At 36.2% G+C, this 26,699-nt stretch overlaps 1 protein-coding gene across 5 annotated transcripts in view; it reads right to left on the minus strand.

The window, feature by feature from the left end:
• Positions 1–26,699, minus strand: part of LOC121868782 (protein shank-like) — a 77,540-nt gene that overhangs the window by 13,345 nt on the left and 37,496 nt on the right. For 2 of the 5 annotated variants that reach the window (XM_042369691.1, XM_042369690.1), the window contains 11 exons: positions 18,290–18,470; positions 15,602–15,763; positions 14,880–15,037; positions 13,831–14,025; positions 13,013–13,079; positions 12,449–12,715; positions 8,980–9,174; positions 8,668–8,875; positions 8,209–8,404; positions 7,682–7,871; positions 6,427–6,534 (listed from right to left, as the gene is read on the minus strand). In XM_042369691.1, the coding sequence (XP_042225625.1) occupies positions 6,427–6,534; positions 7,682–7,871; positions 8,209–8,404; positions 8,668–8,875; positions 8,980–9,174; positions 12,449–12,715; positions 13,013–13,079; positions 13,831–14,025; positions 14,880–15,037; positions 15,602–15,763; positions 18,290–18,470 (1,927 nt within the window). The remainder of the gene's footprint in view (positions 1–6,426; positions 6,535–7,681; positions 7,872–8,208; positions 8,405–8,667; positions 8,876–8,979; positions 9,175–12,448; positions 12,716–13,012; positions 13,080–13,830; positions 14,026–14,879; positions 15,038–15,601; positions 15,764–18,289; positions 18,471–26,699) is intronic. The other 3 variants (XM_042369693.1, XM_042369692.1, XM_042369695.1) reach the window with 3 other exon arrangements.

Below are 26,699 nucleotides of genomic sequence, written 5' to 3' on the forward strand. Positions count from 1 at the left end.
TTTCGCGAGTTTTTAATTCGACGTTTTCTATTTGAACACACAAAAAAACCAACACATTTAAAAATTTTGACGGCGGAAACTCGAATTTCGACGGGTTTGAACGGTCCACCAACGTTCAGACGACGTGCACAATCCTGTAAGCAGCATCATTTCTCTTATGTACAAAAGATTCATTATTGTTTATTACTGAAAGTCTTTTTTATTGAATTAATGCTTGTGTGCAAAATGAGCAATACAATTCATTAATAATACATAGAATATTAAAACACGAGGAAATGAGACAGCATTGTTTTCGTTGATTACAAAACCAGTGACTGACTGGTTCTACATATAAAACTGAAGAAAATAAGACCCTGGTTGTAGCTGTAGTAAAATTAATATGGTTGTTTTAAGTAATGTTATTTAATGTTAATAAATGGAACGAGACTTAGCTAACGATAATGGTAAAGAAAAAAAGAGATCGCTTATGTAAGTGCGCACACGTGAAAACATATCATCATTACTTTACATAAGAATATGAAAGCAACACTTATTTACTGTTCATATATATTTTAATTAATGTTTCTGAATTTGTTTTTATTGAATTAATATTTGTGTGTAGAAAATTAACAATACAATTTATTAATAATACGTGGAATATTAAAACACACGAGGAGACGAGACGGCTGCTGGCATTGTTTTTGTTAAAGCTTACAAAACCAGTGACTGATTGGTTCTACATATAAAACTGAAGAAAATAAGACCCTGATTGTAGCTGTAGTAAAATTAATGTAAAAAAATTAATATGGTTGTTTTAAGTACAGTGGGGTATGCTATAACGAATCTAATTGGTTCTAGAACCTTGTTCGTTATAGCATTCGTTCGTTATAGGATTAATCCGTTCCAGGCCCCCAAATACAACCACTTAACACTGAAAAATATAATATAAAATTGTAAAAATTGTAAAAAAGTGCATAAATATGCATCTAAACCCCTGAAATAAAGAATATCATTTAATATTTGTAATAAAAAAACAATAAATTAGAAAAAAAAAAAAAATTAAATAATGTTTGTTGTAGGAGTTTAGTTCGTTATAGCATTCTCAATTTTATAGGTAAAACCGTTCGTTATAGGAATATTCGTAGTAGGATCCATTCGTTATAGCATACCCCACTGTACCTGTAATGTTATTTAATGTTAATAAATGGAACAATATAAGTAGCTAACCATTAATGGTAAAAAAAAAGTGAGACTGCACGTATGTAAGTGCACACATGTGAAAACATATCGTCAATACTCTACATAAGAATATGAAAGCAACACTTATCTACTGCTCATATACATTGAAGGGTTAAATGTTGTACTCTGTATAGACAAGCAGAGAGAGAGAGCAGCCGAACTGCCGGATGTAAACAAACCTTAATTGCCCGCAGCTTTGTTGTTTTTTGTACGGGGATTAGCCCACCCGGGCATAGGTCACTGACCCACATTGGGGCCTGAGGGGCAAAAATTTAATACAGTAATAATAATTCAGAAAAAAGAAAAAAAAATAAGAAAAAAAAAGCTGCCTATCTACCTATTGGACAAACTAAAATCGTTCCGGACCACGGGAGTTTCCGGACCACAGAATGCCGGATTAGAGAGGTACAACCTGTAGTATATTACCATAGTCTTGGAAATCTGTAAACCAGTTCCCTGGGAGTCTTAGAAAATTGCCCATTAAAAATACTGTATATTATGTATCTGTAACTCAAAGCTTGCAGACAGTAGTTCACACCTACCCACTCACGCTCGTTGACATAAACAGTAGTCAGCAGGAGTTCTTGTGGTAAATTGGAAAAAAAAATTGTATCTAGCACTATTCCAAAAAATTCCTCTCTTTAGTTTTTGCCATTATACTGTATATAGTATATAGTATATATTTCCACTGATCAGTATAAGTGTCTAGGTATGTTATGGTGGCTTCAGAATTTTGCTAGTTCACTTTACGCGATTTCTCATATACGCGCCTCGCCAAAACCGAACTTTCACTTTCCGCGGTTCATCTACCCATATACGCATGAAGTATAATTTTTTTTTTTTTTAATCTCATAAAATTTATACAAATTACCTGGCCAGAATATAATTTACATTGCTGGAATTCTTACTATTTGATGATCATTTTGAATATAAACATCATAGATTTTGCATTAGACATACAAATTTTAGATGTAATGTTTACTCTGAGTAAATATGTTATCTTTTGTGCAAAATATATGACATTTATATTCAAAATATTCCTGGTCTTACAAGGAATCCAGCAATGTCAATTATATTATCCTAACTTTAGTCTGAGGTATTATTTATTACTAAAAAGGTAAATATTCTGGTTTTCCCACACATTTATCTGGTAGGGAGGGTTGGTGGGGGGTGGGGGGGAGGGAGGGACCTACCGACCATCTGGCACGGTGTGAAGAATATTTTTTTTTTATTATTAACTGAAGATATTTGTTTTAGCTCATAAAATTCATACAAATTACCTGGCCAGAATATTATTTACATTGCTGGAATTCTTACAATTTGATGATCATTTTGAATATAAACATCATGGATTTTGCATTAGACATACAAATTTTAGATGTAATGTTTACTCTGAGTAAATATGTTATCTTTTATGCAAAATATATGACATTTATATTCAAAATGTTCCTGGTCTTACAAGGAATCCAGCAATGTCAATTATATTATCCTAACTTTAGTCTGAGGTATTATTTGTTACTAAAAGTTAAAATTAGTTTTTTCACCCAACATTTCTCTGGTAGGGAGGGGGGGTGGGGGGGAGGGTTGGGACCGACCGACCATCTGGCGTGGTTGGAAGAGGGGGGAGGCAAGTTGGGGTACTTTGATTGACAGATAGTGTCGTGAAGAATATTTTTTTTTTATTAACTGAAGATATTTGTTTTAGCTCATAAAATTCATACAAATTACTGGACCAGAATATAATTTACATTGCTGGAATTCTTACAATATGATGATCATTTTGAATATAAACATCATGGATTTTGCATTAGACATACAAATTTTAGATCTAATGTAATAATTTGGTTTACACAAAGCAAGTATTTTATCTTTTGTGCAAAATATATGAAGTTTACATTCAAAATATTCCCTGACCTGCAAGGAATCCAGAAATGTCAATTATATTATCCTAACTTTAGTCTGAGGTATTATTTATTACTAAACGTTAAAATCTAGTGTTTCACCCAATCATTTCTCAGAGAGGTAGGGGCCAGTGAGCTGGGAAGAGGGGGGGGGGATTTGAGTCTATTATTTGAATGGACATTAACCTGGCGACTGTATTTCTCTTAAATATTAATTGTGTGAGCATACCATCATAAAATTTAGATGTTATTTTTACTACAACATAGGTATTGTGTCGGAAAAAGTGGAGTTTGGGGGTCGGGCCAGTCTCTATTGGAATTAATCCCATATGATCTGTTGTTCCATTTACGCGGATTTCACTTTCCGCGGTACCCTGTGGGTTCAATTGACCGCGTAAATCGGGGTACTACTGTATAATAATAATGGTTGCCCCTTGTGTACGAGGATGGCTGGCCCTAGGGCCACCTAGGTGTGAATTTGTTTAAAGTGTAGAAGCTGTCGCCAACACAACAACCACACCCCAAGTTAACGAGTTGCATGACCAAGTGTCTAGTTAACGAGTTGCATGACCAAGTGTCAAGGAATAGTCTGAAAAGACTGGATAACTCATCAACTGCATTGGCTAACCATTACCTCGGAACATGATCCGCAAATCAATTAACATCCAGGTTCCCAAATTACTGCTCGGTAGACAGAAGCAAACAGCAAAAAACTTGTACATAGCTTCACCCAGCCAGGGAATTGAACTTAGGTCCACTCGCTTGTGAGGCGAGCATGCTAACCATTACACCACAGGTCACATGCTAGCATATACGGTTTGGTTGTAAGGAATTTTATTAAAAAATTCCATCCCCGAGTTGTGGCCTGTTATACTGTCCATATTGGATTGTAACATACTATACAATAAAACTTCTTTAATATTATGCCGATATTATAAAACTGCTTAATTACTGTGCATCATTAAACTATACTATATTTTACTTTGGGAATTTCAATACAGTTCTTAGTTTCAAGGGAGGTTCAGAAAACAAAATATTCAGATCCAGCATGCTCTCAGTTTCAATAGTACTAGATTTCTGAAGTTGTAATGTGCATGAAATCAAGATGTTAATACACTATACTGTATGCTATTTACATAGTTTCTAATCAAACAAAGCATTCCAAAAGTGGGTAAAACAGGTACTGTACACCAGGTCTTATAAGAAACTGCAATAAATGTTTTTATCCTTTAAACATGGTATGTGGAATATAGTAATGTGAATACTGTATAGTGTAGTCTTGCAATACATTTGACTTCGTCCTAATTTCAAAGTTCCAACATTCTCTAGTTATTTAAGCAACAAGTTTTTCATCACTTTTCAATCATCAAATTTTATTCTTTGACAAAATTTATAAGGAAAAATCAAACTGATAACGTACATATCTTTTCAAGTCAAGAAATGTTAATATGGTAGATACTGAAGTTGCTTGACAATCTTAAAAAGTTCTGGCAAACACCAATCACTGAATTTTCCACATACTGTATGGGTTTATATTTTTGGATATACAGTATCTACAGTAAAAGTGCAAATGATTTTTTAAAATGCGAGTTACATACACGAAAAAATCATATTTACATAACATATCCTGTTACACCTTCAATAATACCCTGTAGCAACAGTGTAGTAATCTTAGTGATGCTGGACTTCCCTTACAATGCATTTTGTTACAAGACTTCCTTATATATATATATAGTACATTAAAAACAATATGATATAAAACAGGAGATGCAGGGAAGGTGCAAGTTGTTGTAACAGTTGTAATTACCTTGACCTTATAGGCTGCATCTTTCTTCATTACAATTATACTGATTTTTGGTGGTTTATATCTCAAATATTAAGAAAATATATGCACATATTTTTAAAATTGTTAATAGCAATGTTTAAAGTTTACTGTATACAAGACTATACTGTACTGTAATAAGTAATGCATTACTGTACATACATGTAAAGTTCAAATGTACATTTCTATTATACTCTCCTTGGAAATTGTGTTTGTAACATACCATATCTAACGGCTTATACTATTTTTTCTTTTCTTTGATTTGGTGTAAAAAAAAAATTCAGTTAAACATATTGATTGTTTTATATGTACCCTGTATGTACTCTGTACAGTATATGGAAAATCTTAATCATGAAGTACAGTACTGTACAGTATATGAAAGCAGGAAATAATTTAATCTTGAACACAGACAGGCTCGCACTTGCACACATATAAAGTGTTCAATAAGTAATGTAAACCCCAGAATAGAATACTGTATCTGTATGTTTACTGATGTAATAAAAATAAGAATGAAACCCATTGTTTTTTGTGTCAAGTACCTGGAGTGTACTGTACTATATAATGAAAAGAAAGAATGAAAAAAAATAGTGTCATTGTGGAAAATTACATTGAGAATTGAAATAATGAAGTAATTAGAGACAAACTTTACCAGAAATATGGAGCAGACACGGAGCCTCCATACAAATCAACCTTTAACTATCTATAAGATAAACTTCATGAATGTGGGTGAACTGCAAATGCTACCAATACATCAAGCAAAGTTGCATTGTCAGGTGATATTTGTATGCCCCTTTGACTGTCTTTCTCTCTAATTCTATATTTATAAGTCTTGATTTGTCCTCGTCATTTTCAAAATGGCTGTGTATTACCTGCCATAAAAGTCTTCATCCTTATCTTTTAATAATGTTTTCTCAGTAAAGGTGCCATCCCATCCCTTCAGTCACTTACAGTATGACTGGATATACAAAATCTAATATAATGTGCTCATTAATTAAAATTTATGAAGTTATAACCTGTTATTATTCTTGCCAAATTTTTAACATATGAACAGTTTACTATTACAGTATATATCTATATCCAATGATGAAATTTCCTGTGCAGATAGAGGATGAGCTATTTACCTTTCTAAAACAAATTTTATTTCACAAGTCTGTTTTTCTACTCCAGACAAAATTATTGACCAAACTATAAGCAGAATAATCCAATGTGTTAGTTTATTATTAATGTTAAACAGCTACTTTCTTGAAGCAAAATAAAAATATGAAATATGAAAATGTCTCCAGCAGGGAGTCAAGAGAGTAAGAAAAAACATGTAGGGTACAGGAAATGGTAATGATGTATGACTATACTGAGATCATATATGTATGATGGACTACAAATCTATAAATTTATTTGTTCAAAGTTCCAATTTCCATAAAGAAGGCAGCAATTATGACAGGTTAAACTGGGACAACATCCAATAAAAAAAATGCTAACCCATCTTACCGATGTCGTGAAGTCCAGCCACCATAGATTTAGCTCTTGCTCGTCCAACACTTAAGGTTGTTCTGGGATCTCTTGGGGGGGGTGCAGGGGGGGCTTGGGACGACCGCACTAAGAGGGAGACACACACACAACCACAGTTAGTTTGGTGGCAGCAGCAAGCTCTTAGGCAGCCACAAGGGTTATTTCATTATACTGAATTTTGTTGAGGAAAATATGTAAACTATGCTTTATATAATTTTTCAATGCAAATACAAAACATTTAGCTTTAGTTTAAAGAAGGGATATTTTGCAGGTTTCCTGAAGTTATCCCAGTGCTGTTGACTGTAGATGAGCTCAGTCTACCATTTAAAAGACAGATAGTCATTTGTAGTCCTCAACAAATATTCAGATTGCTAGCAAAGCATAAGCCAAATTATGAAAGGCATCAGTCATATTTCTCCTAGGATTTAGACTGCATATGGACAAGAAAATATATATACTACTGTATATATATATATAGTATATGTTTAAATATATATGAAATTAAATGGACAGAGCAGAGGAAGTTTCTAGGTACTGTAACTAGTAAAGACCAGATTTGTTAAAATCTATCACAATCGTTTGTTCCTTAGGTTTTATTAAGCTAATAGTATATGACAATTTTAGAAATAATTGAAATTAAATTCTGCTTTGTTCTTGCTAAACAAAAATTAAAAAAATTGAAAAAAAACTCCTTTGCAGGTAGTGGAAACACCAAGGGAATACAAAAGCAGTATCAAGGAATAAGAGGGAGTCACTTTTTCACAATAAGACACTGTCATCAGGCTCAAGATTGTTAAGTGTAGAGGAATAAATATTTAATACTTGATAAAGGTAATATAGGATGACTTGGTTATAAACTGGAATCTACAAAAGGGTAGAAACAATATTCGTGACATTCACATGCTAATTAATTGAAAAGTTTGAGAAAATGAACATACCCAAGTTAAAATACAAATGATTAGTTTTTACATGCTACTTTCTCATGAATAAGGTCTTTGTGTGAACATTCAAATATCATACAATGAAAGTGAGTGAGTTCAGTGTGCTCAGATTATGTTAAACACTGCTCATAGGACCAACATTCGACATGGTCTTCCTTATCTTCACAATCAGCAGGGTCAGTTATCCACTGCATCCGAAAACCACAAGTGGATAGCAATCAGGATCCAAGAACCCGAGTCTATCCAACAGTCCGAGCGGAGTTTGGTGAACAGAAAGAGGGACATGCATCTACCTGCATGGAGTTTTCGAGGGAGTGTCTGGCACCCACGTCTGATAGTTCCCAGGTTGCCTATTGGTGGCTTGTGAGCCATAAAGGTGATTGGAGTTGGAGTTACAACCATCATCTGGACCAGGTCGCCCGATTTACGAATTAATGTCACAACGTGCTCATGTGAGGCCTGTGATACATCCTCTCCATTGATCTGAAATTAATTATACAAATAAATCCTTTGAATTTAAGCACACAGCTATTTTAAATTTACAAAACTAACATTACCATAATTGGCTTAAAATAATGGAAATCAACATTACTGAGCCATTGTGACATGCCTTGTTTTTATAAAAACAAAGGTGGTAAGGACTGATTTAAGGATTTACAATTACAATTTCTAAGATGCTTTCCATTATATATACTGTACATATAAAAATCAAACCATTGTAAAGTATTTTACTCATACAGGTCCATTAATATGCAAGCTATCCATCTGAGTTTTAATTCTAAAAGAAGGAATTGTCAAAGTACTGTACAGTGACACTGACCTTGACTAAGTAGTCACCCTTTTTGAGACCAGCTAAGTCAGCAACACCCCCTGGATCCACATCATCCAAATACTGAAGGGCTGGACCACGTTCATTTGGTCGTTCCATGAGAGGAGATGTTGCCTTTGCTCCACGTAACACAAAACCAAATCCCTTCTTACCACGATGAAGGACAACAGTTCGAGGTTCATTTATCCTGAAATTTTTGTATATGTGCACTATCTTTATGGAAGATTTCATCATAACAGCAGGCAGTCAAATCCACCATACTGATCTTTCAGTTATATAAATAAAATACAATTGTTCCTCTCTGACCCCATGAAATATAGTCGATGATTGGCTTATAAATTAAAATACCACAACTACACTAAATTTCAAACTTTTTCCTGCTTAATGAGTTCTTATTATGTTCTTTATCACACACTTGTAAGGATATGAAAAAAAAAATACTAAACCTACGGCTTTCTAATCCGTGGTGCTGTGCCATAATGCTGTTGAACCATCATCTCTCTTCTGCCCTGCACCCTTGCCACTTGAGGGGCAATCAAAGATTCTCTTACAGCTTGGGGGTTACGTAAGCGCACTTCTTGGACGCAGTGGGGTGGGAAAAGACCTGTGATTCCTCGAAGCACTCCTTCTAACATACCATCATCTGTGCTCCCAGTTACTGCAAAAGATTTTTTTTTTTCAGATTAACACAAAAAAAACGAGTACCTGTATCTTAAGATTCTTTCTGGTATCTCTGAGAACTTCAATCATTCATCTTCTCACCTTCCAAAATGTCTCCTGCATTTATGTCAAGGTGTCCTGGTTTGTGTGGAGTGTACTGATGTAAGCAAACCACCAGCATGCCCATGTTAAACTGAGTGATGTCGGTAGGGGTTGCATCATAACTTTCTGCACTGCCACTGTTTGATGTACACACGCCAGAGCTGTCACTCACCATATCGCAGCAGTCCACTCCTGCTGTAAGTTTTATGGTATTGTTAGATAATTTCATTACCAGAATAGTGCCTAAATTTCCTTAGAATTTTAAAGCACATTAGAAATACGTATATATTAGTGAAGGGTTTAATTTTGGAGGTTACTGTACACACTTAAAGTAGTAGTACACAATAAATGGATACTCTAAATTTTTCATTAATTTAGGGGTAATGAAAGGGTTGTTAAGGAACACATACAGCAATCCAGTTGTATCTCTGTCTCTTTCTGATTTAATTCAGATTGATTAAGGGATAAAATTTAATGCTTCTAACTGGCCAAGCAAGAACAAACTTGGTACACTGTAAACGGTGGTAGGAAATAATGTAGAAATTGTATTTGACAAGGATTTTCTTTGTCCTTGTATGAAGAAAATGAAAGCTAGTACAAAATATTAATTTTTAATATCAAGAGGTAATGAAACTAAGAGTTGGAACAAAATAAAATTCTGTGCAATATAAAATTAAAAGTGTGTGTTATACTTTGCACTGAAAATTATAGCAATAAAAAGATTTGTCTACAAACTGGAGAGATGTGGACACATGATGGAGACACATTTGGATAACTCTTATATATATATATATATATATATAGATATATATATCAATTAACCATATAATTAACGAAGAAATACACATGTTTTTATATTAACTATACAGTATATACAACAGTCAAGCTAGGGAAAATATTTCTTAGGTCAGAATTCAGGGTTTTACAATACCTATTCATTCACTCATCCAGTCAGGGAGTACATTTAAAAAGGCACTGGTCAGAACCCCAATTTCATTTTTCTTATTTTGCGTACAAGTTTACTAATACTGTATAAAATATGACAAATTCTACCCAGATGATTGATTTTTTTAGTATGCAGATATGTTGGGATAGGTTTCTATATTAAAAACGCTGAGTACCGAACTGAGAGTGTACTTATTACCACCATGCTATTTTACTATTCCAGATGAAACTAAATGTTACATAATACTTCTTTGAGATAAATGTATAGTATATAACAGGTGCCTAAAAGAAGCGCTCAGGCTCTCAACTGGCTCAGCCATGTTAATATTGTTATTATTATCCACTCTGTATCTGTGTTTTCTGGCTAATTAAACTGTTTCGATTCATTCAATTAAGCCACAGGGACATTATTATACAGTCGGAAGCCATTATTAAGACATCCATATTAGCAGGGAGACACAGTGTTCAAAAACAACAGCCAGCATAATACAATAACAATTATTTTCTTTTTTAAGCTCATAATAAATTAGTTGAAGTAATTTAATCATATTTATAATACACTGCACTTTGAGTCAATTCAGTTGTTATTTATTTAAAGTGTTAGTAGATGTAGGTAAGGTTCTCGATTCTAGAAACTTTTTTTAAGGTTCCCAAGTCTCAATGTACGTATGTATGTGGCATGTATGGCCTTGTGCAGTGTGAGATAAAGTGGATGTGTACAGTATACTGTAAATTTAAGTGTTTATGATAAAAATTTTATAAAAAAATTATGGGGTCAAATTACGTACGCACAGTATTTTTGAGAGGTTAAAATTCATGCATTTCTGTGGGTCATTTACGGTGAAAGATAGTTGTACATGCTCGTGGTAGGCTAACCTTACCAGTAAGCTTGCCTGGGCTTGCCTACCATATCCCTAGATTCTTTCTTTATTTTGCTAATGAAGATTTATTGCCAACTCATCACTGTACCCAAATCTCCTTAGCACTATCCCTATGAGGCAAGCTGTGAGGTGTTATGGTTATTTTTCAACTAAATTTTGGGTAATCTTCTTCACCTTTTTTAATCAGTTACATGCACACACAATCCTACATAAATATTGTACAAAAAAGTAAAAGAAATAATTATCATAAGAACAATTACAAAGGAAATAAACATTTCTTTATGCACAAGACCGGGGGAGCTTCGATGTTAGGGGGTAGCCAGAGACAGCGTCTCAGTTGGGCTGTGTTGAGGCGAAGCAGCCAGCATTCCTGCAAATGGCAGTTGTGTTAAACTTTCATTTAGCTTTTCCTTAATGGTTTTAACTGCATTTTTTTTCACCTAGATCCTATACAATTAAATAACATAAGAAAGGTAGGTGGTATGATTTATTAATGTTGGGAAAGGAGGTATAGTACTGTACAGGGAGCTGTGAGTTTGCTTCAACCTTTTGACTTACTGTGTAGGCTGTTACTTTATAACTGTGATAATACTCCTAATTTTTATTTTTTTGGGGCTAAGTTTTTCAGTATTTTATATTAGTTTTGTATTTGTAACTGTAACACAGGACTCATCACTATAGCCACATCCCCCTTGACCAAGTTGCGAGCTGTGTTATGTTTTTTCGAAGTCGTATTTTCGGGTAGATATACTGTATGTCACGAAAGAACAGGAACGTTTGCACCGAGTAATAGCCACGCATACAAGAGTGCAATGGCTATGTTGTTGTGATGCAAGCTGGGCTGGCGGGACCACGTGGTTCCCGCCGTATCGCTCAACAATAACAATGACCCGCAAGATATGCAAGATATATTTATTTATATTTATTTTTAAATAATTTTCCCAAGATTTGTGTCATTACTTGGGTGTCCAGTACTCAGGTTTTTCTTTTTTTCAACTGTATTTGTAATCTGTACTTTAATTTCATCTTTGGAAATAATGCAGAAGACAATCTCTAGTGTTTGAAATAGGGATATTCTTAGATTATAGATTACATGATATTTTCAAACAAAAATGGCACAGAAATAGGAACAATAACCCAAGTTAAGTTATCATGATCTTGGTCATGTGGAAGTGTAAAAGTCAATTGGCATGTAGTGACAATTACACCAATTACATGACTCCTTCCACTCATGGTGGTCACTCTTTTTCCAGTCAATTCCTTTAAAGTAAATTTTCCTCATTCAATCAAGCTAATAAACTGTTTTTCCACTTGCTTGAACAGAGGTTGTATTCATGGTGGGTGTGTGGGATTTACACTCGTAACTGCTGTCATTCATACTCAGATGCGAGAGGAGGCACAAGGATTCAATGTAGTAAGAACAGCTACTCTAAAAATTTTAATTTTCTCCATTACTGTATCAGTATTTACTAACAAGCAATTCCCCAACAAAGCCAGTAATTATAAGTTCATTACTGTTCCATGCTGTTCTTGTAATTCAAATGTATTAATTTTTATCTTTATCAATCCTTAAATAATGACATTCAAGATTTTGTTAACCAAGATATTTTACCATAAGAACATTTGTGACAACTCTTCCTCACCAGCATTCAGACTTGCAGAACCTAGAGCACTTGCACACTCCTCTGAATCCATCTCACTTGGATGAGTACATGTAGAACTGCTGCCTGTTGACGTCTCGCTCAAAGAGGAAGCTGAGCTAAAAGGTGGAATGGATCTACTAGATGGAGAAGGTGATGGTGGCTTTGTTATAGCACTGACTTCCAGCCTGGGGTCCGAGTGTGTGCGGGAGAGAGGAGCTCCAGAGATGCGACGGTTTGGATTGTATTTAGGTGGCTCCTTGAACGGAACTGTAAGAGATTATAGTTACAACTTTGAATGATCAAAGCAAGTCCTATATTTCTTAAACATTTATATAAAAAAAAACCCACTTTCTGGAATAGTAGTAGTAAATGCTCATATTTCCCAGTAAAAATAAAACAAAAGGTACTACAGCATTTGTTCAATTCTCAGAAACATATTGCATATTTATGAAAATATTTTTTATTCCACATACCGCAAACTGTTTAATTAGAGATCTTTATGAATAAAACTGATATGAAATTATGGTATTACATTACATGCAACAGCACACAGACTGTACTCACCAACATCCTCTAAGCTATGATTTTTTATCACTTCAGCAAGTTCCATATTTCCAGCAATAACTGCAACCTGAAATACAAATACGTATTGACTTACTGTCCTTCACGGTAAAATATTGAATATGCAAAGTATACACACATAATTTACATCTGTTTTTCTCCATAAAATACTAGCTGTACCCACAAGCAGAGAACTTAGCACTGTTAAAAAATTTACATCACTAATAATGAAGATATATTTGATGGTTATAAATATACATGTATAACACCACCTGAAATATTTATGAAAGAATCCTGAATTTTAAGGCATGTTTAGTTAATGAGAATTTCTATCACCTAGTATGGCCCTGGTCCCAAGGTTGCCAGTTAAGAGTCAACCTGTGTGTCTCATTATCCCTGTCACCACCAAAACAATGCAGCCAGATTGAAAATAATGAGGAAGCAGGAATTTAAATTCTTTTTTATTTTAAAATAAAAAATTGTAGTTTCAGCTAGAAAAACCAGCGATTTTCATGTATAAGCCGTTTCTTAATTGACAGTTTCAAGATTGAGTACTTGTACTGCCCAAGTCTCAAATATTCCTCTATTTTTACATGCTTGGGGTAAATCCAGGCAAAAACCTTTATGCTGTAGTACAAGGGAGCAAACAAAATTAAACAACTACCGGTATTGGCTTCTATTATTTTTCAAAATCTAATAATACTGGTACAGTACAGTACTTTATTTCCTAAACTGTCTTGTTTGGTGAAATTTAGTGCTTTGGATGGTAAATGTGATCTGGTAACCTGTTACTCTTAATACAAGATGGTAAAATATCTAACCTGATAAGGTGTCTGGTTGGCATAGTTGAGAGCATTTTTATTGCACCCTCGGAAAAGTAAGACACGAGCACAATCTTCTAAGTTGTTGACAGCACAAACATGAAGAGGTGTGTTGCCAGAGGCATTCTGAGCATTCATATCAGCACCATAAAAGAGGAGGTGTTCCAAGTGTTGCACCATCTTATTCCGACAAGCCTGGGAAAAAACAATACATTGTAAGATACACAATGTTCAATATCCTTAAAATCTAAAAGATTTACAGCATAGTACAGTATATGAACATAATTCTGATCACTTACATTATGCATTACCCAGATTTTCTTCCAATAATTCAAATTTTTTTTGGACTGATTCACAACCAAACAACATTAAATGTTTGACATTACAATAATTACTTGAAATAGACGTGTTAAATTTTTAAGATGAATAATTTAGCTATCCGGTAATCAATTGAGATCATTACAAAATAAAACAAGAATGGAAAGTCACTGAAAGGCAGAAGATAATAATAAAATAACTACAATATTTTGTATTACTATATTTTACACTTAAGTCACTGCTCTGGACATGTTAATTTAGGTGAACATTAATCTCAGAATGAGCAGTTCCATATGGAAGAGGGATGTAATCACCTTGGGGTAAAGTGTATTCCTGTTGAGTTTTTTTTTAAAAGACTTGTTGGTCTAAGTAGCGTAAGATGAATATCTGAAGAAAAAAATTCCAAAGTAATCCTGTCCCTGACACTGGTAAAGTTCTGTGACCGAAGAAGATTTTCCAAGTACAGTAGCATATTACAAGGAATACCAAGAAAAATCTTTTCTATTTTATTTTGTATTCAATTCACCTTACTTTATTTCTGAATGCATATGAGGCCGATGTTTAAAAGAATGGCATGGTAATGTCCCTGTTGTCAAGCTACACAATCCCTAATGAATCCCCTTTGAGTCTCAGATGTAGGCACCCTAAAACTTGCATTCTTTTATTATAAGTAATTTATTTCTTGGTGGAAAAATTATGAATTTAGAGAGAAAATGAATGAAGAAACATACTTGATGGGTCTCCTGCCACCCTTGGTTGTCAGATGCCCCTATTACTGCATAGTCATGCAGTAGGGCCTCACAGAGTAAAGGGTCCGTGTTGTGGGTAACAGAATAATACAAGGGTGTTAAGCCACGGGTATCTCGGTAGTTTGGTGATGCTCCTAGATCTGTGCCAAAGAAAAATAATGTTAGCGTCAAGGTCAGGTAGAAGTGATTGATCAGTTATCTCAAACTAATTTCTTGTGCAGATTTAAAATATGAATTTTACTATGGAAAACAAACTTGTACATAATTAAAAAAATATAAAATTGTGTTGATTTTACATGCATTTATTGACAATGATCACAGTCTTTTTGGAAAAACGATAAATTACATTGTGACAACATCTGGCAATGTCCTTCATATTTAATTATTTTTATTTTGTATTTTTTTTTAAGGGCATTAGCCACCAGGGCACAGGTCATTTTATAATGACCCACATCAAGGCCTGGGGTTAAAAATATAATAAAATAATTAGAAAAAGGGGCCAAAGTTCAAATACAGATACAGGTTATTGTGGTGGAGATTAAAAGATGGAGGAAGAAGCAGGGAGCCTTGTACTGTATATTGTAAAACAAGAATGTAAACTCCCTGCATCTAGAGCCTTATCAGTACCACACACTAAAGACACCCCAGGGGTCTTCACTGACACTCATATTCACTATGAGTCCTGGCAGTCTCAACACACTCACCTAGCAGAGTCTTGACAGCCTCAAAGTTGTTCGCCTGTACTGCCCTGTGCATGGCTGTGGCCCCGTCTCTGGTGCGGTAGTCCAGCAGGGCACCACCGTTTACTATGGACACCACCATCCTCGATGGCTTCTTGATCCGCGCAGCCAATGACAGTGGTGTCTCTGTAATCAACACACTCATTAAGCACCAATGTTTATAGTCAACTGCACCTCTGAAGATGTGCCACTTATACTGTGTATTCTGTACTCATACTCTTTGAGCTCACACCCAAACATCCGTGGCTACATATTATGTGTAGTAACCTACACTAATGGCTCAAAATTTTAAGTCATCATGTTCACATTTAAAGGTATATGTGGACAGTGACTAATAAGATGTCAGTTACCCAGGGACAACAAGCATAACTCGGATGGAACGATTCTCTAAATGTCACATTCCTCGTGCATATATTCTCTATTACTGAGCTTTGAAAATCACAGCATATTTTAGTAAATATTATCACCAAAAGAAATGTCTTTTTATCAACAGAAACCATTAAAATACAGTAGGGTATGCTATAACGACTCTAATTGGTTCTAGAACCTCGTTCGTTATAGCATTCGTTTGTTATAGGATTAATCCGTTCCAGGCCCCCAAATACAACCACTTAACGCTGAAAAATATAATATAAAATTGTAAAAATTGTAAAAAAGTGCATAAATATGCATCTAAATCCCTGAAATAAAGAATATCATTAATACTTGTAATAAAAAAACAATAAATTAGTAAAAAAAAAAAAAAAAAAAAAAAAAAAAATTCGTTGTAGGAGTATCGTTCGTTATAGCACTCTCAATTTTATAGGTAAAACCATTCATTATAGGAATATTCGTAGTAAAACCCATTCGTTATAGCATACCCCACTGTACCTATAATCCTGTACCTGTACTGTATTATAGACTGTGTTCAAATTGGAAATCTAGAGAAAAGCTTTTCTTAAGATATTTTCAACTTTTATTAAGCTCTATGGTGTGGTACAGTATATGCAGTACATGTACTACCTATCACTGATTAAGTTGTGCTAATTGTGGGGCAACAATTAAACCATGTCTACAACTACAGTAATTTAATCAAGCCAGTCCAGAATCGACTAGGAAATTCAATTATTCAAGACTTTTTTCTGTCAGATAACCTCTATCAGTCCAAATCATCCAGCTTTAAATATCTCTGAACGACGACGCTACCTGCACTCTTAATTTGTTAAAACAAAAACAACATCAAATTTTATAACATACCTTGACCAATAATAATAAAAAAAGTCAAGTAATAAATGAACTAACCTAATGAAATACATACATTATACTGTACTCTAAATCATCCAAAAAAATTTACAGCCTCAAATTTGACAAACCTGACCATAGCTCACACTAGCAAGACTAAACCATTCAACTCAAGCTTTAGTGCAAGTAAGCCTCTTCTTTTCATGGCTAACAGTACCGGTATATACAATAACCTGTAAAATTATTAACAGGTGACTTAATATCTAAACATTTTACTGCTGTATATCAATTTCTCATTTCATTCTTCTTTCATCATACATACCAAAGTACAGTATAGTACAATATTTTCTGATTAGTATTTATTATTTACTTATTTTTTTTAATTCACCAGTTTGATCAAGTCAATGTTAGTAAAGGAGGATACCAGAGTACCTGGAGCAAACTTGCATTGTTTGGTAGGGTCACATTGGATAACATCCTTCTCACATCCGACCTGGGGATTGAACCTGGGATGCAGTAGTGAAAGGCAAGCACGCTACCACTGCTCCCCACGAGGTATACCCTGCAGCACAGGGATTTCAAAATCATAACCGAAGTATTTTTTAAGTGATGTACTGTGCATGTTATTTTAAATTTGTGTTTTCAAGGGGCTATTCTGACTTGTCATTCATCATCATACAATCTTTCCCTAATCAACAGCACTTCTGTTGAAAACAACTGAGACTATCTAGTTATCATTTCAGAATTTTAAGAAGCCATCAAAGGGTTATCACAATCTTCTGTTGTTTGCAGCTCCTTACCATGCACAAAAAGTGCATGTGTAAAGAACCACCCTCAACCCTTCTAGTACCTGTAACATTTGTTTATAAGCATTTTGGTCTGAACGTTTTCTTATTTAACCTATGATGTTTCTTCATGTAACCCAACTTGGGAAAAAAAGGCCACAAATTAGAATTCAGTAACAAATCAATTTCTACAAATTGTAAAGGAAGCTATGAGTACAGTACAGTACAGTACAGTACAGTACAGTACAGTACTAGCATTACCTTCACTCATTAATGTAGGAGAAAATTTTCACCTACACAGTACAGTCATTGCCTTTTAATACAATTTCCTTGTGTAGCCTTAAGCCACAACCAGCCATGCTTCACCTCTTCCTCTCAGGTTTGTTATCAAAATTCAATTCTTGACACAATGACTTGCAATACAACACAGTACTATATTCTTCACCATCTAACCTTACTGAAAATGTGTTAAAATAATAGTAGCAAACGAACAGGAAACCAGGATTTGTGTATTTACCACTCACTTATGTCTCTGTTTTCTTAGAGAGATAGAAAAAGAGAGAGGAGGTAAAAACAAATAATAATTACCATCTACACAACCCCCAAAAAACGTTTTACACATACACAAAAATGAATTAACACTTACCTCCAGTGTCCTGACAGTGGAAGTTTGGGTCAAGTCCCTTGGCGCACATCTTGCTGACTTTTTCCACATTGTTCTCCTTCACGTAGTCAACGAAGCGGCGGAGGTTAGCGCGGGTGTGTAGGGCACGCAGGGCCTTCTCCTCCAGGTGCAGCATCTTGTACACCCTACGCTTGTACTTGAGCTGCAGGAACAGAACAGGAGTTAGTGACATTTTCTCCTCTTTCTTTTTTCTTTCCTATGCATTAATTATCTGGGCAACTAAGTACAGGTTGGACCCTGCTAATCTGGGACCTGATAGTTCGGCGGCTTCGATGGTTCGGGACGATGTTTGAATCTAGCTGTCGCTAGTTTACGTCTTTTGTTGCTCACTTCTAGCGGCTGTTGCCACTATTTTACCTTTAAATACAGTACTTATAATTTGCCCCTAAATATGCCTCCTAAGAGACCAGCAAGCAGTGGAAGTGGTTGTAATGTGGCAAAACGTAAGCATATGACATTAACTATTTTAGAAAAAGTATCTATACTGAAGAAATTAGACAGTGGTACAACGGTCAGGGCCTTGTGGGCAAAATATGGTGTGGGTTCATTGACTGTGTAAATTTTGTCATAAAGAGGTCCAGTAAGCCTGGGCTAGATTTATGGGGTACAAGTAAAAGCACATTTTATGCATTATTTTGCCTTTTGTAACCTCAGCTTCGATGGTTCAGAATTTTCACTACACCGGAACAAGTCTGGTCCCAAGCTTCCTGGATTAGCGAGGTCCAGCATGTACATACAGCACAGTACTGCTCACCATGTCGTATCATCTATGACTAACAACAAATACACAATACAGATTTTAGAAATCAAGTACAGTAATGTATTAGCTTGTTATGAGCCCCTGCAGTTGAATCACATGTATTGAATATGACGCCGTTATGTACAGGTATATAGTTACTGTATGTCAAAGAACATAAAATGTATAATGATTCTCGTACTCTGTATTATTATTTTTCTTAACAGTGAACGTGGATGATGAGTACAGTATACAATGAATATGGCAGGGGCAGATCCAGGGGGTCCAGACCCCCCCCCCCCCCTCTTTTCATCAGAAAATTCCAATACAATACAGTACTTTTTCTTTTATGCAGTATTGTACTCAGGCATTTCTGTCTAGTAAGAAGTAATTACTATTGACTTCAGAATATCTCCTAACATCCAGTAATACATGGCCTCAAAATTTCCTCAAAATTCCCATGATATCGGCCAGATTTCACAAATTTTCTGGGAGGGCTTACAGAGCTCACCCCAGCTTGGTGTGCTCGCTGTACTCTCCATGTTCCCCCATGCACAACTTCTTGGAACCCCTTTTTTTATATTCCTGGATCCGCCCCTGTAAGGGAGAACATGCCAAGCCTTACGCTATGATATTAAGAACACCTTTATATTTACTTCAATTCTTCTGTCAATAAATAAAAATAACCATCAATAGTGTTACTTTAGTCATAAATGATAGGTGTACAGTACTGTACCTGTATCTTTAATGTGTTGTGGTTAGGTCAGTCTGTATAGAGTGATAGTCATTCAGGCTGTGTAGTGGGTACTGTAGGTAGTAGGCAGCTTGTAGGTATTAGGTAGCTTATAGGTATTAGGTAGCTTGTAGGTATTAGGTAGCTTGTAGGTATTAGGTAGCTTATAGGTATTAGGTAGCTTGTAGGTATTAGGTAGCTTGTAGGTATTAGGTAGCTTGTAGGTATGTAGGTAGTAGGCAGCTACCAAACAGGGAGGTACTACCACCTGGGAAGATATTGGAAGCATAATGTGTTGTCTAATGGTAGACCCTGCTGCCATATGGCATCACGAAAATTGTGACCAACTCCCAGGTTGCTGATCTGACTTTCTGCCTCATTTACACACAATTGCAGGGTTTCAATTGTTTCTCTTACTTTTGACAACACAACATACATATATTGTTTCTCACTTTTGAATTTTTTTTTCATTTTTGCATTTCTTTATTATTATTATTATTATTATTATTATTATTATTTATTATTATTATTATTACCTGTATTATTATTTATTTTATTTTCAATTTTTTATTTTTTATTATAAAATTTATTTACTATGAATTATTATTATTATTATTATCATTATTATTATTATTATTATTATTATTTTATTTTATTTATTTATTTTTTTATTGGGCACCCCCCTACATCCTGTGCAAGGTGAAGCGCAGAAGCGCCTACAGTGCCCAACAGGGAAGCATGCTAAGTTCATGCTTGCCTTTATGTCTCATGAGTTAAGGGCGTAGAAGCCTGAAGGGACATAGTTTTTTTGTCAAGGGCGTAGAAGCCTGAAGAATCATAGGTTTTTGTCAGCAAGTTATTGGAAACTCCAACAACTTTCCCTGAATACGAATTCGCAACTTTTCGATTTACAACAGGTACCTATTTTACTGTTAGGTGAACAGGGACCAAGGGAGGCTAGGAAGTGTGTCCGAACAACTTTCCACCGGACCGGGAATCGAACCTGTGACATCTCGCTTGCGAGGTATTATTACATTTTCGTTCTCCCAGGCCCCAATGTGGGTCAGTGTTCTGTGCCCGGGTAGGCTAATCCCCGTAAAAAAAAAAATCTGTATAGGTACTGCTGTGGAAATGTGTTCCTATCCCCCCTGTGGTAGCCCTTGTCTCCAAACGGCCAACCTATATGACCTATAGCAAGCCTGTCCACCAATCACTTCCAATACTATACGACCAATAACCATTCATTCATAAACAGTGATACTAATAATGCGACAGTGCCTTTTGGAAACACGGGTTACCACAGGGGGTGTAGGAACACATTTCCGCAACTGTACCATAAGTCAGACTGTATAGGTACCATAAGTCAGACTGTATAGGCACCATAAGTCAGACTGTATAGGCACCATAAGTCAGACTGTATAGGCACCATAAGTCAGACTGTATAGGTACCATAAGTCAGACTGTATAGGTACCATAAGTCAGTTTATACAGGCACCATAAGTCAGTTTATACAGGCACCATAAGTCAGTTTATACAGGCACCGTAAGTCAGACTGTATAGGCACCGTAAGTCAGACTGTATAGGCACCGTAAGTCAGACTGTATAGGCACCGTAAGTCAGACTGTATAGGCACCGTAAGTCAGACTGTACAGGCACCATAAGTCAGACTGTATAGGTACCATAAGTCAGACTGTATAGGTAACGTAAGTCAGACTGTATAGGCACCGTAAGTCAGACTGTACAGGCACCGTAAGTCAGACTGTATAGGCACCGTAAGTCAGACTGTACAGGTACCATAAGTCAGACTGTATAGGTACCATAGGTCAGACTGTATAGGTACCATAAGTCAGACTGTATAGGTACCATAAGTCAGACTGTATAGGTACCATAAGTCAGACTGTACAGGCACCATAAGTCAGACTGTATAGGTACCATAAGTCAGACTGCATAGGTACCATAGGTCAGACTGTATAGGTACCATAAGTTAGACTGTATAGGTACCATAGGTCAGACTGTATAGGTACCATAAGTCAGACTGTATAGGTACCATAAGTCAGACTGTATAGGTACCATAAGTCAGACTGTATAGGTACCATAAGTCAGACTGTATAGGTACCATAGGTCAGACTGTATAGGTACCATAGGTCAGACTTAGTACCATAAGTCAGACTGTATAGGCCATAGGTCAGACTGTATAGGTACCACTGTAGGTACCATAAGTTACCATAGGTAATTGTATAGGTACCATAATCAGACTGTATAGGTACCATAAGTCAGACTGTATAGGTACCATAGGTCAGACTGCATAGGTACCATAGGTCACTGACTAGGTCTGTATAGGTACCATAGGTCAGACTGTATAGGTACCATAAGTTAGACTGTATAGGTACCATAGTATGTATAGGTACCATAAGGTGACTGTAGGTACCATAGGTACCTATAAGGTCAGACCATAAGTCAGACTGTATAGGTACCATAAGTCAGACTGTATAGGTACCATAAGTCAGACTGTATAGGTACCATAGGTCAGACTGTATAGGTACCATAAATCAGACTGTATAGGTACCATAAGTCAGACTGTATAGGTACCATAAGTCAGACTGTATAGGTACCATAAGTCAGACTGTATAGGTACCATAAGTCAGACTGTATAGGTACCATAAGTCAGACTGTATAGGTACCATAAGAGACTGTATAGGTACCATAAGCCAGACTGAAGAGTGGGTACCATAATTCAGTCTGCATAGGTACCATAAGTCAGACTGTATAGGTACCATAATTCAGTCTATATAGGTACCATAAGTCAGTCTGTATATGTACCATAAGTCAGACTGAAGAGTGGGTACCATAAGTTAGTCTGTACAGGTACCATAAGTCAGTCTGTACAGGTACCATAAGTCAGACTGTACAGGTACCATAAGTCAGACTGTACAGGTACCATAAGTCAGACTGTACAGGTACCATAAATCAGACTGTATAGGTGGAGGAAAATGCAGTGGGAGCGGGTAAACAAAGTGAAAGATTACAGGGAAATAGTGTTAGGAATGATGACAAAACTAAATTAGACAGGGAGTTTAAAACTAAACCCGGTAAGGGGAGGACTCAGAACACAACTAACTTAAATGTATACTACGCAAACAGTAGAAGTATGAGAAACAAAATGGATGATATTAGGGCCTTGGTATGTACCGAAAAAATCGATATAATAGCATTCACTGAAACATGGGTCAACCTAGACACACGTGAGTTACCGGTCGAATACCAAATTGCGGGTTACAAACTGTTCCATACCGATAGGCAGACCAGGAAAGGAGGCGGAGTAGCAATCTATGTTAGGGATAATCTGAAGTGTGAAATAAATAAGGAAATAAAAACTGAGCGGAATACAGAAACAATTTGGATAGAATTAATCGACGGATGGGAAAAATTAATCACAGGAATAATATATAGACCTCCCAATCTTGATAGACACAATGAGCGACTTATCTGGGATGAAATGCGCAGGGCTTCCATACACAACAAAGTCTGTATAGTAGGCGACTTTAACCTTGGCCAAATAGATTGGACTGACCTTACAGGTAACTCAGAATCAGAGGATTTTCTCGAGACGATCCAGGACTGTTTTCTAAGTCAACATATAACCGAACCCACCCGGGGTAATAATATACTTGATTTAGTTCTGTCAAACAGAGAAAACCTCATTAGTAATGTCGAGGTAGAGAACGAACTAGCAAACAGCGATCACAAAGAAATTAGATTCCAGTTAGATTTTCAGGGCAGACGTAAGGAAAATTCCACTAAAGTACCAGATTTCAGAAGGGCAAACTTTGACAGTTTAAAGAGGCAGCTGAGAGAGGGGGTGTCGCGCTTGGCCGTGAGCCTGACAGATGACACCGACCTGATAACGAGATCTGAGATTGCCGAGTTCCACGACAATTTAAATAATGAGTTACTTAATGCACAAAGGCAGAACATACCATACAAAAAACTCAGATCAGACAACAATGACCCTAAGTGGATAAATAATTATTTAAAGAACATCATTGGCCAAAGGAAGGCTATAGGTAGAAGGATAAATCGTGGCGAAATTTACCTCCGGGATTATTATAGGGTATTGGCGAGTAGGGTTAAAACCGAGATAAGGAAAGCCAAGAGGAATAATGAGGTAAGGATAGCAAGGGAGGCGAAGACAAACCCCAAAGGATTCTACCAAATGTATCAAACTAAAACACGAGAAAAGATTGGACCAATACGGTCAGATACCGGCGAGCTCACTGATAACGACAGAGAAATGAGCAATAATTTGAATAAATATTTTTCTACAGTTTTCACCACCGAAAATTTAAACATGATACCCGGGGCACCGACTCTATTCAGAGATAGTGAAGAAAACAAATTTAGCGAGATAGTAGTGACTAGTAATGATGTTAGTAAGCAAATAGACAAACTAAAGCCAAATAAGTCACCTGGTCCCAATGAGATATTTGCCAGAGTATTAAAGGAATGTAAGGAAGAGCTTAGTATGCCCTTAGCAAAGTTGTTTAACGTCCTTAAAAACAGGTGTAGTACCAGAATCCTGGAGGATAGGGAATGTAATACCGATTTTCAAGAAGGGGGATAGATCACTATCCTCTAACTACCGCCCAATCAGTCTAACATCAATAGTAGGCAAATTACTGGAAGCAATCATTTCAAACTCTATTCGAAATCACCTGGAGAAGCACCGATTGATCAATGATTCCCAGCATGGCTTCACAAGCGGACGTTCATGTCTAACTAATCTATTAACATTCTTTTCATCAGTTTTCGAATCGGTGGACGAGGGGCACAATTATGATGTGGTATATCTCGACTTTAGCAAAGCCTTCGACAGAGTCCCCCACGAAAGACTAATTAGAAAGGTAGAAGCACATGGCATCAAAGGTAATATCCTTAAATGGATTAGGGCGTGGTTACAGGACAGGAAACAGCGAGTGAGCATTAATGGCACTAAGTCCCATTGGAGCAACGTCACAAGTGGAGTTCCCCAAGGCTCAATACTTGGACCATTATTATTTATTATATACATAAACGACATAGACATCGGCATAGACAGCAACATAAGTAAATTTGCTGATGACACTAAAATAGGACGTGTTATTAAATCTGACGAGGACTCAGCAAAACTACAGGAAGATCTAAACAAATTTTTCGAATGGTCTGAAAAATGGCAGATGAAACTCAACGTGGACAAATGTAAAGTACTCAGTATAGGAGATGTAAACAGGGAAACCAGATACCAGATGAACAACGATGCCATAGAGAAATCCGACTGCAAGAGAGATTTAGGAGTAATGATAAGTAGGAACCTTACGCCAAGTAAACAATGTGTTTTTGCTCATAACAAGGATAATAAAGTACTTGGGTTCATACAAAGGAGTGTTAGTTACAAGACTAGCGAGGTCATCCTGAAACTGTATCTTGCTCTTGTGAGACCACACCTGGATTACGCAGTTCAGTTCTGGTCACCGTATTACAGAATGGAAATAGAATCCTTGGAAAGAATTCAGAGGAGAATGACAAGACTAATCCCGGGCATTAGGAACCTTGAGTATAGAGACAGTTAAAGCATCTTAATTTGCACTCCCTCGAGAGACGTAGAGCGAGGGGCGACCTGATAGAGGTGTATAAGTGGAAGGCAGGGCTAAGCAAAGGGGACATTACAAAGGTACTCAAACTATCCAACCAGGAGCGAACTCGTAACAATGGTTTTAAATTAGACAAATTTAGATTTAGGCAGGAAATAGGTAAACACTGGTTTGGAAACAGAGTAGTGGATGAATGGAACAAGTTACCAAATATCATCATTAACTCGAATACGCTGAATAGCTTCAAACATAGGTTGGATGCTTATATGAGCAATAGGGGTTGGGTGTAAACGGGACTGCCCAGTATGGGCCAATAGGCCCGCTGCAGTTTCCTCCATTCTTATGTTCTTACCATAATTCAGACTATACAGTGGGTACCGTAAGTCCGTATAAGAACTAAAAGTCAGTCAGTGTGTGCAGTAGATCAGTCAACCTTTACAGTGTACAAATCAGTCATAACAGTGAGTATGAGTCAATCTACACAGGACATGGTTGTAAGGAGGATGAACACAGCCACCAGAAAGATTGGCCAAGAGAAGCAAGTATTTACAGAATGCGGATAAACAGTATTAATATCTTCATGAATTAGTGTGATTGGACGTCGGAAAGGAAGCGGGGGGAGGGGGGGAGTTGTAAAGGTTGACTATGATCTATGATAAGTACTGTATCCGATTAAAAATGTTAGCATGATTTTTTTAAACTTCTGATACGTGTATATAAAGCTCTAAGGTATATTTAAAAAAAATCTTAGTATATTTGCACTAATTCAAATAACAGGTCATTGTGAATTTACCCGGATATCATCGAACTCCCTCGTGTTTCTAGGAAGTCTTATCGCCTTATCACTATGTACTTTAATTTATCTTCATTTACACTGGTGTCTCGAGTCATCGGATTTGCTCTTCTCTCCTATCCATTTTCCTCGTTTCCACGTTCACTGAGGGAATAATACTTCTCGGTTGCTTGTCTGCTACTTTCTGTTGTTGTGTATACTGGGTCAATATACACAACAGTGACACCATCCTAATATAAACATAATACGGTTACCCCTTAACACAAAACACCAATGTGGGTCTTCAAAATGGGATTTCACAGTTCCTCTAAACTTTAAAAGAGTTCTATACTGAGCCTGGCTATAGTGGTTAGGCTATCTTGCACACGTTATCGGGGGTTGTTTCTGCAAGGGGGTACTTGATCGAGTTGCTGGGGGTCAACGGAAATCGACACCACGTAAACACCCAGTAAATACTAGTTACCAAAACACAGCTAATTATA

This window comes from Homarus americanus, unplaced genomic scaffold (genome assembly GCF_018991925.1).
Source record: "Homarus americanus isolate GMGI-L3 unplaced genomic scaffold, GMGI_Hamer_2.0 scaffold30535, whole genome shotgun sequence".
Taxonomy (NCBI): domain Eukaryota; kingdom Metazoa; phylum Arthropoda; class Malacostraca; order Decapoda; family Nephropidae; genus Homarus; species Homarus americanus.